The sequence below is a fragment of the Leopardus geoffroyi genome, chromosome A2, assembly GCF_018350155.1.
Source record: "Leopardus geoffroyi isolate Oge1 chromosome A2, O.geoffroyi_Oge1_pat1.0, whole genome shotgun sequence".
Classification (NCBI taxonomy): Eukaryota; Metazoa; Chordata; class Mammalia; order Carnivora; family Felidae; genus Leopardus; species Leopardus geoffroyi.
The window spans coordinates 102,194,313-102,212,017 of record NC_059331.1 but is presented as its reverse complement, the minus strand read 5'-3'; the positions used below and the strand labels follow the sequence as shown (position 1 = coordinate 102,212,017).

Sequence of the window (17,705 nt, the reverse complement as noted above, 5' to 3'; positions counted from 1 at the left end):
TGGAATAAAATATTAAATCAAAAAGGAATTTTAGAATACAAATCAGTGTTAGATAAACCAGTATTTCCAAATATTTTCAAATGTGAGAACCATTTTTTCTAGTGTCAAAATTTAAATCATCCTAATTTTGCAAATTGTACAATGCTATATGTACACTTCAAAAAAGCCAAATATTACTAAAGAGTATAGGTGAAAACCCCCACCTCCAACTACATCCAAAAAGAGATCACTCCCTCGAGACAGCCTGTTAACATTTTAGTGAGTGTAAATATATAGTTAACATAAAATATTTACTTAAATAGAATCATATTTCACATGGTGTTGTGCAAGCAGCTATTTTCATTTAAAAATACCTTGACCTCTGCAGCCGCTCTGGAAAACAGTGTGGGGATTCCTCAAAAAATTAAAAATAGAACTACCCTATGACCCATCAATAGCACTACTAGGAATTTATTTAAAGGATACAGGAGTGCTGATTCATAGGGGCACATGCACCCCAATGTTTATAGCAGTGCTTTCAACCACAGCCAAATTATGGAAAGAGCCTAAATATCCATCAACTGAAGAATGGATAAAGAAAATGTGGTTTATATATACAATAGAATACTACTTGGCAATGAGAAAGAATGAAATCCTACCATGTGCAGCAACATGGATGAAATTGGAGGGTATTATGCTAAGTGAAATAAGTCAGCCAGAGAAAGACAGATTTCATATGTTTTCACTCATATGTGGATCTTGAGAAACTTAACAGAAGACCATGGGGGAAAGGAAGGGGAAAAAAATCGTTTCAAACAGAGAGGGAAGGAGGCAAACCATAAGAGATTCTTAAATACAGAGAACTGAGGGTTGATGGAGGGTGTGGGGGAGAGAGGAAAATGGGTGATGGGCATTGAGGAGGGCACTTCTTGGGATGAGCACCGGGTATTGTATGTGAGCAATGAATCACGGGAATCTACCCCCAAAACCAAGAGCACACTGTATACTCTGTATGTTAACCAACTTGAAAATAAATCATATTAAAAAAATACTTTGACCTCATTCTTTTTAATAGCTGTCAGCATTCCAATATGTAAATGTACTAAATGTATAATTAATTAACTAATCCTTCCTTTAGATGGACAATTTACTGCTTTCAGAATTTAACATTATAAACAGTGTTGTGATGCTCATCTTCATATGCTCACTTTTGTACACTCAACTAATAATTTCTTCAGAGAAAATATCCTAAAAGTGGAAATGCAGTGTCACAAAATATGCACAATTAATATATTGTATAAATTGCCAAACTGCCCCCCATTAAGGTGCGTAAAATTTTGGCCTCTATCCTCTGTTTATGAGAGTATGTCAGTGTCCACTTCCCATATCCCTATCAAGCCTGAGCATTATCACGTCTGCCAGTATGATTGGTGAAAATGTTTTAAGTTGAAAAAAATTTATTGCAAATGAGTATATTTTTCATTTTTACTATTTTAATTTCTTCTTTTATGAATTGCTTGTCCCTGCCCTTTCAGTTGGAGCATTTGTAAGGACTGTTCTTCAATATAAAAAAAATTCCTAGATTATCCCCCACAAAATAGCAGTAATATATATAATATATATTGGTCAAGAAAATACATAATGCAAGGTTACTATTAAATCATTAATAAAGGGGCTTCTGATCACGATGGAATAATAGCGACCAGATTTATAGCCCCCTCTAAAATAACTAAAACAGACAAATGCCTCTCAAAATATTGGATATTAGGAAAAAACATTTATCTCTCCCTCCTTCCACCCAAGTCCCTGGCAACTGATTTTTTTTTTTTTTTTTTTTTTTTTTTTTACTGTCCCCATAGTTTTGCCTTTTCCAAAATGTCATATAGCGGGAATCATACAGTGTGGCCTTTACGGACTGGTTTTTTCATTTAGCAATATGCTTTTAAGGTTTCTTCATGTCTTTTCATGTCTTGATAGCAATTTTTTTTTTAACACTGATTAATATTCTACTGTGTGGATGTACTACAGTTTGTTTATCCAGTCATCTATTGAAGGACATCTTAGTTGCTCTCAATTTGGGGCAATTGTGAATAAAACTGCTATAAACATTCACGTGCAGGTTTTTGTGTGGACATGTTTTCAAATCATTTGGGTAAAGTAATTGTAAGAAAAGTAATTGTAGGACTCTACGGTAAGAGTAAGTTTAGTTTTGTAAGAAACTACCAGAGTGTCTTCCAAAGTGGCTGTACCATTTTGCATTCCCACCAGCAATAAAAGAGAATTCCTTTTGTTCCACATCCACTCCAATATTTGATGTTTTCAATGTTTTGGATTTTAGACATTCTAATAGATGTGCAGTGATATTTCATTGTTTAAATTTGCAATTTCTTAATTACATAGGATATTCAGCATCTTTTTAAAATGCTTATTTGGCATCTGTATATCATCTTTGGTGAGGAGTCTGTTCAAAATTTTTGCCCATTTATTGAGTTATTCATTTTCTTATTGTTGAATTTTAACATTTCTTTGGTATATTTTGGAAAAGACTGTTATCAGATTTTTTTTTAATTTTTCAAAAATTTACATCCAAGTTAGTTAGCATGTAGTGCAATGGTGATTTCAGGAGTAGAATACAGGGATTCAAACCCTACATATAACACCCAGTGCTCATCCCAACAAGTGTCTTCCTCAATGCTCCTTGACCATTTAGCCACCCTCCAACTCACAACCCCTCCAGAAACCCTGTTTCTTCTCTATATTTGAGAGTCTCGTGTTTTGTCCCCCTCCCTATTTTTATATTATTTTTGCTTCCCTTCTCCTATGTTCATCTATATTGTATCTTAAATTCCACATGAGTGAAGTCATATGATATTTGTCTTTTTCTAATTTCACTTAGCATAATACCCTCTAGTTCCATCCACGTTGTTGCAAATGGCAAGATTTCATTCTTTTTGATTGCCGAATAATACTCCATTGTATATACATAGGATGTCTTCTTTATCCATTCATCTGTCAATGGACACTTGGGCTCTTTCCATACTTTGGCTATTGTTGATAGCACTGCTATAAACATTGAGGTGCATGTGTCTCTTCGAAATAGCACACCTATATTCTTTGGATAAATACCTAGTAGTGCAATTGCTGGGCTGTAGGGTAGTTCTATTTTTAGTTTTCTGAGGAACCTCCATACTGTTTTCCAGAGTGGATGCACCAGCTTGCATTCCCACCATCAATGCAAAAGAGATCCTCTTTCTCCACATCCTCACCAACATCTGTTGTTGCTTGAGTTGTTAATTTTAGACATTCCGACTGGTGTGAGGTGGTATATCATTGTGGTTTTGATTTGTATTTCCTTGATGATGGTGATACTGAGCATTTTTTCATGTGTCTGTTAGCCATGTGGACACCTTCTTTTGAAAAGTGTATATTCATGTCTTTTGCCCATTTTTTCACTGGATTGCCTGTGTTTTGGGTGATGAGTTTGATAAGTTCTTTATAGTTTAATTTTTTTTAACATTTATTTATTTTTGAGAGACAGAGCTTGTGCAGGGTAAGGGAACAGAGAGAGGGAGACACAGAATCCAAAGCAGGGTCCATGCTCAGAGCTGTCAGCACAGATCCCAAGGTGGAGCTCGAACTCAGGAACCATGAGATCGTGACCTCAGCCGAAGTCAGATGCCTAATCGACTGAGGCACACAGGTGCGCCTATCAGATGTTCTCTGAAAATATTTTCTCCTAGTGTGTGGTTTGTCTTCTCATTCACTTGACAGTGTATTTAGCAGAAGTGTTTGAGGTTAATGAAGTCCAATTTGCCCATTTTTAGATTTTTTTTAATTTTTTAATATATGAAATTTATTGTCAAATTGGTTTCCATACTTTTTTTTAATATATGAAATTTATTGTCAAATTGGTTTCCATACAACCCCATTTTTTTCTTTTATGGATTGTGCCTTTAGTGTTTTATCGAAGAAGTCATCACCATACCTGAGGTTGTTTAAATTTTTTCCTACATTATCTTCTAGAGAGTTTATAGTTTTGTGTTTTACATTTGGGTTTTTCATCCACTTTGAGTTAATGTTTGTGAAAGATATAAGGTCTGTGTCTAGATGCATTTTTTGGCATGTAGACGTCCAGTTGTTCCAACAACATTTGTTGAAAAGACTATGTTTTTCTCCATTGAATTGCCTTTATTTCTTTATCAAAGTTTAGATGACTATATTTGCAGGTCTCTACTTCTGGGTTCTCTATTCTGCTCCATTGTTCCAGTTGTCTATTCTTTTGCCAGTATCACACTACCTTGATTACTGTAGCTACACAGTAAGTCTTGAAGTCAGGTAGTGTCAGTCCTTTCACTTTGTTTCTCTCCTTCAATATTGTGTTGGTTATTCTGGGTATGGTTGAAGTTTTTCACAGTTCGAATTAAACAAGAAACCCACAGCACTGAGAAGCTCAACAAACCGAAAACTATAAGAAAAAAAAAAACAATACCAAGGACATCGTAATCAAGTTTTGTAAAACTAGTTATAAGGGAAAATAATGTTAAAAAGTGGCCAAAAATAAGACACAGAGGACCAAAGATAAAGATGACAGATTTCATGCCTGAAACAATATAAGCTAGAACACAACATAACAACATCTTTAAAGTACTGAAGAAAAAAATGTCAACTGGCATTCTTTACCAGTGAAAAAGTCCTTCAAAAACAAAGGTGAAATAGACTTTTTCAAATGAACAAAGCTAAAAGATTCATTACCTGCATTTCAAGAAATTCACTAATTTTGAAAAACTTTTGTTTTATAATCACGTAATATGTATTTCAAAAATCACAATTTTTATTTCTGAAGAAGGTGTTTTGTCTGCAGATGTTACTGGTTAAAGATCCATATCCCTTTGTATTAACACCAAATACATTAACATCCTTTGTATTAACACCAAAGGCCCTCAAATTGAGGTCCTGTGACCCACAGATTGAGAAACATTGTTTTAGAATATAAACTTCATGGAAAATGAAGATCTAATCCAACATCATGGAGTAGACGAATTTATTATGATAAAGGCTGGGTTGTAATAATATCGAAGAAACATAGTGGCTTAAAAAATACTGGACTTTATTTCCTTCTCATAAAATAACCCATGCAGGAGGACCAGGGCAGTGTGGCAGATCAAGTGGTCAGGAATCCAAGTTTCTTGCTATCACCAATATATTGCCCTCACCTTCATGGCCAAAGGTGATCCAACCAGTGGGAAAGGGGCAAGATAAAGGTGAGGGTGTGTTTCTTTCAACAGCATGACCCAAAAGTTACATATGTGTCTTTCAGTCATATTCTATTGGCTAGAGCCTGGTCACATGACCATACCTTGAAACCAGGGAAGCTAGAAAATATAGTCCACAACTGGGCAACAATGTATACTCAGCTGAAATTTATATTACTGTGGGTGTGGGGAGAAAAAATACTGGGAAACGATTAACAATCTCTGCCAAAGTAAGTTAGTGACAGAGTTAAAACTAGAAGAGGAAAAGTGCATCTGATTGGGAGTTAGGAAATATGGTTTATAGTCCTAAATCAGCCTCTTAACCTCATGATTAAACCAAACGTTTAGTCCATGCTTCACCTGAATTACCTTTATTATCTGCACCAGGGTTCTTAGTGATTCTTTTAAATTGTCCCTCTGGCAAGGAGGAGAAGACCAAAGACCTAGAAAGTTCCATCCTATTCTTTCAGGTAAATCCTATTCCTTACCAGACAGTGACCCTTTAAGGGGTCATTAGCCCTTTGTCTGCCTTGGGGGACATAGTCTCATGTATGAGACCAGAGGCAGAGCTCTGAACCCTGGGCTGAGGTTTGCCCCAACTGCAACATAGTTCCTAGTCAAAAGCAGAATTATACCAGAAGATACATGACAGACAAAATAGTGGATAAGATGTCCCATTTGATGTTATCATCAGCATTATTCTTGCATAAATTCCAATGGATGATACTGGGAGTGAAGAGGCAGGGTGTTATTTACCCAAAAATCTAAGCTGGTATGGGAATGAAAATAACTACCTTTCTCTTTGGTGTAAAATAAATCTCCTCTCTTCATTGAAGCCTTAATTTTGAAGCGAAAGGAAGTTAATTTTAATTAACAAAAGTTAATGCTATTAATTAAACATTTGTTCTATTTTCACATGTGCACGCAAATTTGCTTGAAGACACAACTAGCTCTACTGAGAGTATAAAAGCTTTATTTTGCTATGAAAGAACACAAATGGTGATAAAAATTAAACCAAAATTGGTCAAGATACTTAGTTGAGTACATCTAATTCCTCTTTAAGTATTACACAATACAGGGAATAAATGATTTCATTTTTGCCAATCAAATTTAGTTTAAGTTAAATTTCTATCACCAATAAAATCAGACAGTAAGTTTGATAATAAATTTTTTTAATGTTTATTTTTTAAAGAGAGAGCGTGCGCACGAGTGGGGGAAGGGCAGAGAGAGAGGGAGACACAATCCGAAGCAGACTCCAGACTCCAAGCTGTCAGCACAGAGTTTGATGTGGGGCTTGAACTCATGAACTGCAAGATATGACCCAAGCCGAAGTTGGATGCTCAACCAACTGAGCCACCCAGGCGCCCCAGTAATGATTTTTAAAACATCAGTTTTTCCTAAGCTTATTCTTACAGATTATCTAATTTTAATCTCCCAGCAACTCCAGGAGAAGTGATTTTTGTCTTATTAATGACTTGAGCTTTGAAGAGATTTATATGTATAGCTCTTATTATTATTATTATTGATAAAAACAGTAGCTTAAGCTCTATCTTAGCATCTGACTCTAAAACAGGTACCATAAGTATATATGATGCTGTCAAAGATGAGTCAGAAAATAAAAGGAGAAGTAGGAAACTGTATCTGTCCAGATGAGTGGTAAGGCACTCATTTGCATTATGGTTCCCAAAAGGAAGAAAGGCATTCTGCCCTATTTGCTCATGTTGGCTGAAAGCATAAGGGGCACTCAGAACATTAAAAATACAACCTAAAAATACACATCAACAGTCCACTCAAATATACTGTATTATATGTAGATTAACAGTTTGTATACATACATTCATACATACACTTATACAAGTGTATGCCCTAAATGATCGTTAGTCTACTTCCTGTCTCTGTAGATTTCCCTATCCTAGACTTTTGCAAAAATGGAATCATATAATATATGGACTTTTGTGGCTGGCTTTCTTCAATTAGCGTGTTTTCAAGGTTCATCCCAGTTACAGCATGTACCAGTATTTCATTCCTTTTCATGGCCCAATCATATTCCATTATACAGATATAATACATTTTGTTTCCCATTCATCCACTGATGCACAATTGGATTGTTTCCACCTTTTGACTATTTTGAGTAATGCTTCTATAGACATTTGTGTGCAAGTTTTTGTGTGGACAGAGGCCTTCATTTCTCTTGGAAAGATACACCTTGGAGTAGAATTGCTGGGCCATCTGGTAACTCTATGCTTAATCATTTGAGGAACTGCTAGATGGTTTCCTACAGCAACTGCAACATTTTACATTCCCACCAGCAACACATGAAGGTTTCTACTTCACATCCTTGCCTGGATTTTACCTTTAAGCAATATTGCTTTGCTTTGAATGATGAAATAAAAGGAGAGGAGGTCAAAACCCTGATGATCCATCAGAGGCCACACCAACTCCAGACTACTTTCCAATTCCCTTAATGTGAGAAAAAATAAACCTTTACCTCATTCAGTCCACTCCTACTCTGGGTCTCTGTTAATGACAGCCTAACACAATTCCTAATTCATGTGGTTCTATTAGCACATCTTGAACCTTGGAACCTCTCAAAAAATCATTAAATTGAATACGTATTTATTTATTCTGTGGAAGTTTTTTTGTCATCCTGTTACACTCTTCAAAATGTATATTACTGTATAATTTTTCTTAATTTCAGATCCCATCATTCAATAGCCATTCTCTTTTTAGAAATTGTTTCAGGTACTTTGTAAGACTGAAACAACTGGATATCCAGAAACAAATGGAAGTTTATAGATGGAGCAATTTTTTTTTTTTAATGAGAAGGAAAAACCCTCATTGTGGTGATATAGAATGAGCATGAGTTTATGATTTCCTTCCTGAAATATCCTAATGTTAGGACAACAATAATGATAAAAAGTCATTTAAAGATTTACCTTAAACTCTCTGGGAGCCCAAGGAATTTCAGTGCCATGCTGACCTGATACTGCTTGTAGAACATATTTGTTCAACTTAAGACACTCTCTTCAAAGCCACTTTTCGCTTGCATTGTTTGAGTCACCGCCCAAGTTTTCACCTTGGCCTTTAGAGAAGTAAAAGAAACCTGAGTAATTAGTTTCATAAATCAGCTTTTGTACTCATTTCCTCCAAAGCTTGTGTTCCAATTATCTGCATTTTGAGAAGATACTGCGAATACACTATCAACCTGTGTTCTACTGGCTTTCTTGTAACAAATTTAAGTATCTTCCACAAAGCCAGCCTTTGATAAATAGGGTTTCTAATACATTTTCATGTAACTAGTAAATCACCACTGGTGGAAAGGAGAACATTAGGGAGTCAGGGAATTTTGTGATCTATTTCCCAGTGTTTCAAACAACTGATTGATACATTCACCCAACATCCATGGAGCACCTACTATGTTAGAAATAGCACTTTATTCTGTTAGAGATAATATTTTTTAAAATTCCAAATAATGTTTTTACACATTAATGGTTCTTAGAATTAAATATTTTAAAACAAAACATCTTAATTGTCTTGCCTTCACAAAGAAGCCTTTGTTTCTTATTTTAAAGGGTTTTGTGTTTTTTTTCCTTCATACAAACAGCAAAAAATAATTTGGTCTGTGTTGTTAATGGGTTACTTTGAGTGCTTCTTATAAAAGCCAAATATATAGGAACTATGTTTTTCTCTTCCAAAGTTCCTCTTGAATTTCAGCTTTTCAACAATTTGCTATTTTGTAGATCATATTAATTCAGTACTTATTTGTAAACATTTATTAAGGATTTGATGTTTTCTCGGCTTTGTATTTTGTGACATACTAGAACGAACTCAAATCTGTCTGTGACAAACAGAATCCCTGAAGAACATATCCAAAGAATAATGTCAATTTTTAAGGTTACATAAATTTATGGAGCTGTACCATTTTACTTTCTATTTAAATGTTAACATCACCTATACTTTTTTCTCTATCTACCTTGGTTAGGCACCTTTCTATCCTAAGATTAAGCTAAACCTCTTATGCATGGTTCAGAAAACCCTGGATTCAACTCCCTGCTGAATATGCTATGAGCTGAACGCCTTAAAGGCACTCTGGGCAGTGTCTTCATCTGTACATAGGGATAATAACTCCACCTACAGCACCGGGTTACAGCAAGGATTAAAGGTAAAGTATACAGCATATGCCTGACACATAGTAGCCTGTTCATATTAGCTGTGCATCATTAGTCAGTAACCATCTTCCATTCCATTGTTAAATTGTTTCAACCAGTGACTACTCTATGGACTTAGTTATAAATATATAACATAACCAGGGATTGAGTCATACATAACACATTGGGATTGCTTTTTAGCATAATTTTAGGAAGCACCTATTGCAACACCTTCTCTTTGTGTGATCAACGCAGGGTACTCTAAAGACAAGAGCTTGGTTTTTTTTTTTCTTTATAAGATGAAATTACTATATATATATATATATGTATATATATATATATATATATATATATATATATATATATATATATACACACAGTTTTTTTTTTTTTTCACATAGCCTTTCTCCTTTAAGCTCAAAGTTGATTTCCAGATAAAGGCCCCTGTAACTTTTCTTGGCATTGAAGTCATTTAGTCTCCTGTTTTCTCAAGCCACACGAGTCTTAACGTGGAAGCGAGTAGGACGCACCATGCACAGAGCAGAGGGAACCCTGGGGCGTTCGCTGCGGCTCCCACCTGTCGGCCAGGTCATTGTGACGTAAACGCTATGGACACGTGGAACACCTGCGGGAGAGCAGGGGTGGGGTCACCCAGAGCGGTAGATCCGAGCGGGGGATACCCCAGGAGATGGGGGTCGAGGAAAGTCCCCAGGGAGGAGAGAGAGAGGGAGGTTCACCCCCCTCATCCCGGACCCGCTCCCCAAAAGGTGAGGCCTTCGCCCCCTCGCTCCTCCGGATGCCAGGGTCCTGCTGGGAGGGGTCGCCCGGCCGGGCGTCTCCCGAGGAGAAAGGAAGGGAGGGGAGGCGAGGCGGCGGCGCCCAGGGCGCCGGCGTTCGCTGGGAGGCGAGGCCGCCCGCTCCCCCCGGCCGCTGCGCTGCGCTGCGGCGCGCACGGGCTCCGCCGGCTGCTATTCCGGCTGGCGGCGACCGCCGCAGGAAGGGCCGGTTCCTGCGCTCCCCCCGCCCCTTCCCTCGCCTTCTGCTGACGCTGACGTCGGATGAGGGAGCTGGAGGGACGCTCCGACCGCGGCCAGGAGGCTCTCGGGGGCCGGGGCTCCGAGGTACCTGCCGTCCGGGGTCGGGGCGGGGGCGCGCCGGGCGGGCTGCAGGCTGCAGCGGGAGACGCCCGGCAGCCGCGGAGGTCGGGGCGCCAGCCTGGGGCCGCCAACTGTGCCCTCCGCGGGCGGCGGGTGACAGACAGGCGGGTCGCCTCCTCCAGTCCCTGGTCCGCGTGTGGGAACCGCTACTGCCCCTACCCCTCCCCCGCCTCCTCCCTCGGGCCTGGGCAGGTCTGGAGGATGCGCGCGCCATGAGAGCGTGCGTCAATCCCGGGGGAGCGGGAGGGAAGCGTTCGGGGCGCGGGCCGCATCTCCTGCCCCAGCGCCCGCGGCACCCCCACCCACGCCAGCCTACTCCACCCACGCCGTGCCTCGCCTTCCCAGCAGCTGCGGCCCCGGGACCCCGAGGTCCCTTCTGGGCAGGGACTTGCGTCTGGGGCTGACTTGTTGACAAGTTCACCTGCCGCGGCGCCTGGTGTTTCTTTTCTCTTCGCCCCATTGCCCATCTTTGGCGGAGGTGGCAGGGAGCAGATGGGTGCCTCTTTATAACCACTAGTGCCAGGAGGCCTGAGCTTGGTCTCCAGTGGGTGAGGTGCTCACCAGCCTTGGACCCGACTGGACCACGAGTCCCTAAGTGGGCCAGGTCCGTGCAAACCCTCGCGCGCCAGGTTTCCTTAGGTTGCTACTGGCTCCGCCTTTCCTGCCCTCGGGCTATTGCAGCTCCTGCTTCCTCTAGAAGCGAACATATCCTGTTATTATGTCTGGCTGTGCCCAGAGGCCCCCTTCCCTTCCTTTTCCACTTTTTTTTTTTTAACTTGTTATGTCCCCAAGTCCCCTCAGCTTCTCCTTGGGGGTCTTAAAAGTACTGTGTCCTTTCGCTGAGTAAAGACGTTAACTGCCTGGTTAGAGAGATTTGCAATTTAGGAAGAGAATCAGGTTCTTTTCTGTTTAGATAGCATTACAAAATCAGCACTAGAAAAAGTGCTAGGTAGCAACCTTAGAAACAGATCTGGTAACTTCATAAAAATCATTAGGGCCTGGAAAATGTATCACCAGCTGGTTTGAGAATGATATTGAATGTAGGAAGAAAGGCACCGAAGGCATTGGCCATTAAGATCTTCTAAATTATGACTCATTGCAAACATGTTCCTGTCCAAACATTTCAGTAGTCTCTCCAGAAAAATCTCAAATTGGTTTCTGTGGACCTTTGGTTTACATTTTCTGAGATCTGAACTGTTCCTGGGGTTTGGGAGTGAAATAAGAAATGCTTATAAACGAGATCAATGTTCCAGACTCAGTTTCTTAGCTTCTATTTAAATCACACACACCAGTCTAAAAATACTTTAAAGTGGGTTTCAAACCAGTTTGTTTTTAGGTTTCAGTCTTTATTTTTGAAATGTCATGTGTAGAGAATACAATAGGGGCAAAATCAGTTTATAATTCTTAATAGTTCAATAAAATATCGCTGTCTGGTTTTAGATTACCGTGTATATAATTACAGGAGATGTGGCTTTTCAGTTGTATTATTTTGCATTATATAGGTAAACAGTTCTGTCATTAAAGATATGTGTTTGGAAAATGACAGTTACACAACCTGGGGTTTAAAAAACTGAGTGTGGATCCTCCCCCCATGGGTCATTAAATGGTAAAGGCACTGGACGGTAAATGCCTAGAGAGTTTAATTCATAGCTGTCTTTCCTCCATTTGGTACACTTGAGTATCTGATTTCTCTGAGCATCTTTTTTTTTTTTTTAATTTTTTTTTTCAACGTTTATTTATTTCTGGGACAGAGAGAGACAGAGCATGAACGGGGAAGGGGCAGAGAGAGAGGGAGACACAGAATCGGAAACAGGCTCCAGGCTCTGAGCCATCAGCCCAGAGCCTGACGCGGGGCTCGAACTCACGGGCCGCGAGATCGTGACCTGGCTGAAGTCGGACGCTTAACCAACTGCGCCACCCAGGCGCCCCTCTCTGAGCATCTTTATTGCTATGCATTTCTCTACATGTCAACCTTATGACAAATACAGAGGATTGTGTTATTCAAAAGAAAATCTTCAAGATTGCTGCACTTTCAATATATTTGACTAAACAGTCCTTTTTTTTTTTTCAGGTGCAAGCAGTTTTATCAGAGGCAGGGAAGTGTGGCAACCATGAAGTGACATGGTAGGGTCAACCTGAATTGGTGTGAAGTTCAGGGTTACAGAAGCCTCATATAAGAGAAGGTGCAAAAGTCGATAGGCCATAAGGATCAGAAAGAACTTTTCCTTGTTATTGGTTGAGTTCCACAGCTAGAAGCCTGAGGGTAGGTGGCAACATTTAGGATTAGTGCACTGGTCACAGATGTCCTTTTTATTCCATCTGTATTATCAGATTTATGGGGACCATGGACAAAGATGCAATCTGCATGTTATTGTTTGTAAGGTATTACAGATCACTAATTAATTAACCCTATCCCCATCCTCACCCCCTTCTGGAATCTGCCTTGGCAGAGCCTTGAACTCAAAGACTGATAGAGGAGAAAATGTTTTTTCCCACTTTTTCCCTAAGCTGTCACATTTTGTACCACAGTCATACCTAGCTAGCATCATGGAGGATGTGCAGAGGGCACATAGGCTTTGAATCCCAAAAGAGCAGGATTGGAAGCCCAGCTGCAACCCCCAACTAGCCATGTGACTTTGAGCAAGTAACTTAGGCTCTCTATAGATGTCATCATTTCCTTATCTACAGAGCAAGAATATCGACCTTGTAGGGTTGTAGTCAGAATTAGAAATAATATATTTAAGTGCTTTGCACAGTAAATAGGACTCAAGTAATAGTGATTTATTCTTTTACATGCTAAACCTATGTGCTATCTGTGTCTGGAGAGGATGCTACTGCTCTTCTCCTGAGATAGGGAATGCGTTCCAATTTAGTTTTGAACAGTTCAAGTGTGTTGTAGCAATACTAAGAGCCTGGGCTTTCCGGAATACTCCCCGAGGCTGGGAGATTCAATCTGTGGTCCAGGAACAAAGAAAAGCTAATTTGTTCCAGTGGGAATAGATCTTCCAACCCCCTGCCACTCAAATGTGATCCATAGACCAGTAACATTGGCTTCCCCTGGGAGCTTGTTAGACATGCGGTATCTCAACCTGCCCTCCCCCCACCCCCCAGGCTTCCTGAATTCAAATCTGCATTTTAACAAGATCTCCAAGTGATTCATGTGTACATTAAAGCTTGAGAAGCATTGTCCTAACCTGGTATTTATCAAACTTTTGTGTCCGATAGGATCATTTGGGAACTTGTTAAATGTGGACTCCTCGCCTGGCTTCTCCCATCTGCTGTTAACACTTCATGTGGCTCTGATGCCACCACTCTGAGAAACACTGCTCTAAACTCTTCATCCAGCGTATTGCTCTAAAATGGGCCTCCAACCATTGTTTTAACAAAGCATTTTGGCAAACATGATCTTTTTTTATGTTCAACCCCTTTGAACTAAGTAGGTATTATAATCCCTCTTTATCTGATAGTAACTGAAGACTACAGGCATGATTTACCTAGAGAACGCATATGGTAGAACTGTCTTGAACCTCTGTAAACCCTAGTTAACCATGTTTTCACTACTCTAACATCTAAATTGATACAGTAGATGTGTGTGTACGTATGTGTGGAAGTAATTTCAAATACTAATGAACCTCTCCAGGGCAGGGCTGTACATAACAGCATTTTATAAGGCTTTTAAACAAAGCCTTCCTTCTGTATGACTGTATGGACAGTCATACAGGATAGGATAACTGATTTTGAGTTTCATCCATAAAGTGAGGATGCTGTTGACCTGTCAGGATAATGCACAAAACATACAGCTCAGTGTCTGAGAAGTGGTAGTTCCTCAACTAATAGCAACTCCTTGTCCCAGTGTAAACCTAGTGAGACAGTGAGTTCATGAAGAGCTGAGAAAATGGCTTTGCTCATGATGAGAAGTCTTTTCTTGCTAGTGCAGATGGCCAAAGCAGGGAAGTGGGGTCACTACTCAACATTTGTTATGTGTATGCCATATGTTACACACTGTGCTAGTACTGGGAATCCCAAGTCAAGACCCAGACCCTGCCCTGCTCTGAAGGAGTTTACAGCCTAATAAGGGGGATAGAAGAGTCTGCTAATTACACTTAACCGTAAACAGGGAGGGGATGAAGCCCATGGCCAAGGCATCTTACCCGGATGATAGAGAGTGAGAGAACACACAAATATAGAAAACCTGAGAAATCCATGGAGGAGGTGACCCCTGAGTTAAACCTTAAAAAACCAATAGGAGGGGCGCCTGGGTGGCACAGTCGGTTGAGCGTCCGACTTCAGCCAGGTCACAATCTCGCGGTCCGTGAGTTCGAGCCCCACGTCAGGCTCTGGGCTGATGGCTCAGAGCCTGGAGCCATTTTCCGATTCTGTGTCTCCCTCTCTCTCTGCCCCTCCCCCGTTCATGCTCTGTCTCTCTCTGCCCCAAAAATAAATAAAAACGTTGAAAAAAAAAATTAAAAAACCAATAGGAATTTGGCAGGTGAAAAAGGTTGAGAGTAGAGACAGTGAGTTCCCAACACAGTAAACAGGTTACAAAGAGAATACTGGCAAATAGTCCTCATGTCTGGAGCCCAGTGTACGTGTGTGTCCTTACTAGCTGAGTGACCTTGGGCAGTTTTGATCATCTGTGAGTTGACAGAATTAAATGAATTAATCAGGGTAAGCACAGGACTGGTTTCAGTTGTGTGCTGGATAGTTGTAGAGGTGGTGGAGGTATTAGAAAATAGAGAACTGAGAGTAAAATGTCATTAGAATTAGAGAAAATTGAAGAAGTCAATTTTAGAATGAATTTAACAGAAAACAAGTAGAATTAAAAGAGGATGACCGAAAAGGATACCTGAATGCAGTACCGTACTGTGGGGTCAGAAACAAGAAGTACGTGTGTCCAGGGATGAATCACTGAGCATGTACATAATGGTATGTTGTCAACCCTGAGAGTCTAGATTTGGGAGTGGAAAGGTCCTGTTGTTCTAGCGGTGAGAGTATTGTACAAGGAGGGACTACAGAGCCCTGCAGCTACTTCCAGCACACCCATTAAAATCCATTCCATTACTTGCCACCATCATGATCTCTCACACCCACTTCTCTGTTCCCAGGATAGGGCATGAATGTTACACCAACGTCTGAAACCTGTTGGTACTTAGGAGAAATCTAGCCTTCTCTGCGTGTTTCTAGAGAAGTGCATCCTAAGCCAGAGACCAAGGAGATAATTGTAATAAATGGTGCTTCCTCTTCTTTTTTAAAAAAATTTTTTTAATGTTTGTTTATTTGTGAGAGAAAGAAAGACAAAGCATGAGTGGGGCAGGGGCAGAGAATCTGAAGCAGGCTCCAGGCTCTGAGTTGTCAGCACAGAGCCGGATGTGGGGCTCAAACTCACAGTCTGCGAGATCATGACCTGAGCTAAAGTTGGACGTTCAACCGACTGAGCCACCCAGGTGCCCCGGTGCTCCCTCTTCTTAGTGTTGAGAAGCCTGAAAGCCACTAGGAGTCCATCATCAAGGTTTTCTTGTGCACAAGAACCATGATGGTAATGGATTTAGGACTAACACAGCACCTAAGTCTGCGACCAAGAGACATTGTTTTTATAGAAATGGAGCCCATTATCTAGTCTCTTTCATCTAGGAATTGAATGGAATGGTTAAAAACAGGAGCTCAGAGTCAAAAGCAAACCTAAGTTTATCAGTTATTGACTTTGGGCAATTTATTTTACCTTTCTAAGTGTTTTTTCTCACTTGCAAAATGGGGTGGTATCCCCTCCATGGTGGCTGTGTCCACACATGAGATAATGGTGTTAAGCGTTCCACACATGTAAAGCACTCTGTGAATGGTAGCACATAATTGTTGCCCTTTGTTCAGCACATATTTTCTGAAGGCCTACTGTGTTTCAGGTACTGTGCTTTGTGTAAGAAGGTAAAGATGAACCCGTTAGGGTCCCTGCCCTCAAGGGACTTGCATTGGAGTGCCCGAAATGCAGACGTAATGAACTCAGTGCAGGAAAGTGGGAGTGCGGGGTACCAGCAGCATGGGGCAGTTAAGGACTATAATCGAGGACAGGAGTGGGATGGCCCTGGGGGTGCAAGGGTGGGTGTTCAGTTAGGAAAGCCTTCACTGAGGTAGTGACATTTGAGGACAGGCTTGAAGTACACTGTAAGTTGCCAGTTGGACAAAGGAGGGGAAGACATTTTGAGGGAAAGGAACCTTCATAAAGCCTCCAAGAGGCATAGTGTATTCAGGAAAGCTCTAGTATTCTGAAATGGTCTGAAGGAATAGTTCCGTGTGGAGTGTAGTAAAATTTTTGAATTTTGCATTGGGGTTTTTTTGCTAAGAATTTTGGGATTTCTCTAGCGGCAAGAGAAAGCAATTAAAGCATTTGGAGTGGGAAGGCAGCATGATTAGATCTGCATGTTATAGTAGTAGTTCAGACCAGGGTATAAAAGATTGGAGTGGGCAGATTTAGGTATAGTGTCGCCTCTGAAGTCCTCGACTAAGTCCTGGCTGTCAACATAGAAAAGAGAAGATGATTTAATAGCTTTTTAGGAAGGGGGCACCTGGGTGGCTCAGTCGGTTAAGCTCTGACTCTTGATTTTAGCTGAGGTCATGATCTCAGGGTTCATGAGGTTGAGCCCTGCTGTCAACACAGAGCCTGCTTGGACTTCTATCTCTGCCCCTCCCCTGCTCGCTCACTCTCTAAACAAGCAAACAAACTTTTTTTTTAAATAGCTTTTTAGGAGGTAGATTGGAGAGAACTTGGAGACTGGCTGCAAAAGATGAGAGAGAAGTCACATTTCCAGCTTAGACCATTTAGTGGGTTTTGTGCTGGTAATTAACATAGGGACCACAGGCCAAAAGAACAATTTGGAGATGCACATGGAGAGAGATAAGTTCAGTTGTAGATGTGCTGAATCTGAAATGCCTGTGGGACATCCAGGTGAAGATTCCAATACAGAGATGGGAATTTAAACACCTCTCTAGAGTACCAGATCCATATTTCCATCTCCCTACTGCGACATCTGGAGAGGTGTTTAATTTTGATGTCATCGACATATACAGCTGTTGGTTGAAGCCACAGAAGTGGATTAAATCACCCAGAGAGGCAGGTAAAGTGCGAAAGAAGACAACCAAGGTTGGAACCTTCCAGATCACTGATCTATGAGATGTGG

The 17,705-nt window shown here is 40.6% G+C and overlaps 1 protein-coding gene and 1 long non-coding RNA gene across 24 annotated transcripts in view; one reads left to right on the top strand and one right to left on the bottom strand.

Annotated features, from left to right (window-relative positions):
• Nucleotides 1-3,858: 3,858 nt before the first annotated feature.
• LOC123606475 lies at nucleotides 3,859-12,160 on the bottom strand. 3 transcript variants are annotated; one of them, XR_006716301.1, is made up of 5 exons: nucleotides 10,958-12,160; nucleotides 9,910-10,004; nucleotides 8,168-8,313; nucleotides 6,026-6,068; nucleotides 3,859-4,444 (listed from the first exon to the last, which is right to left on the bottom strand). It is a non-coding gene; the product is annotated as an uncharacterized LOC123606475 (long non-coding RNA). The 3 variants fall into 3 exon arrangements; XR_006716300.1 differs by lacking the exon at nucleotides 10,958-12,160 and adding an exon at nucleotides 10,505-10,930; XR_006716299.1 differs by lacking the exon at nucleotides 10,958-12,160 and having other exon boundaries at nucleotides 9,910-10,021.
• ICA1 (islet cell autoantigen 1) overlaps nucleotides 9,981-17,705 on the top strand; it is a 151,283-nt gene continuing 143,558 nt past the window's right edge. For 4 of the 21 annotated variants that reach the window (XM_045494911.1, XM_045494906.1, XM_045494891.1 and 1 more), the window contains exon 1: nucleotides 9,981-10,146. In XM_045494911.1, the coding sequence (XP_045350867.1) occupies nucleotides 9,988-10,146 (159 nt within the window). In that variant the 5' untranslated portion in view covers nucleotides 9,981-9,987. Of the gene's footprint in view, nucleotides 10,147-10,200; nucleotides 10,501-12,607; nucleotides 12,661-17,705 lie in introns of those variants that run through there. The other 17 variants (XM_045494910.1, XM_045494904.1, XM_045494907.1 and 14 more) reach the window with 10 other exon arrangements.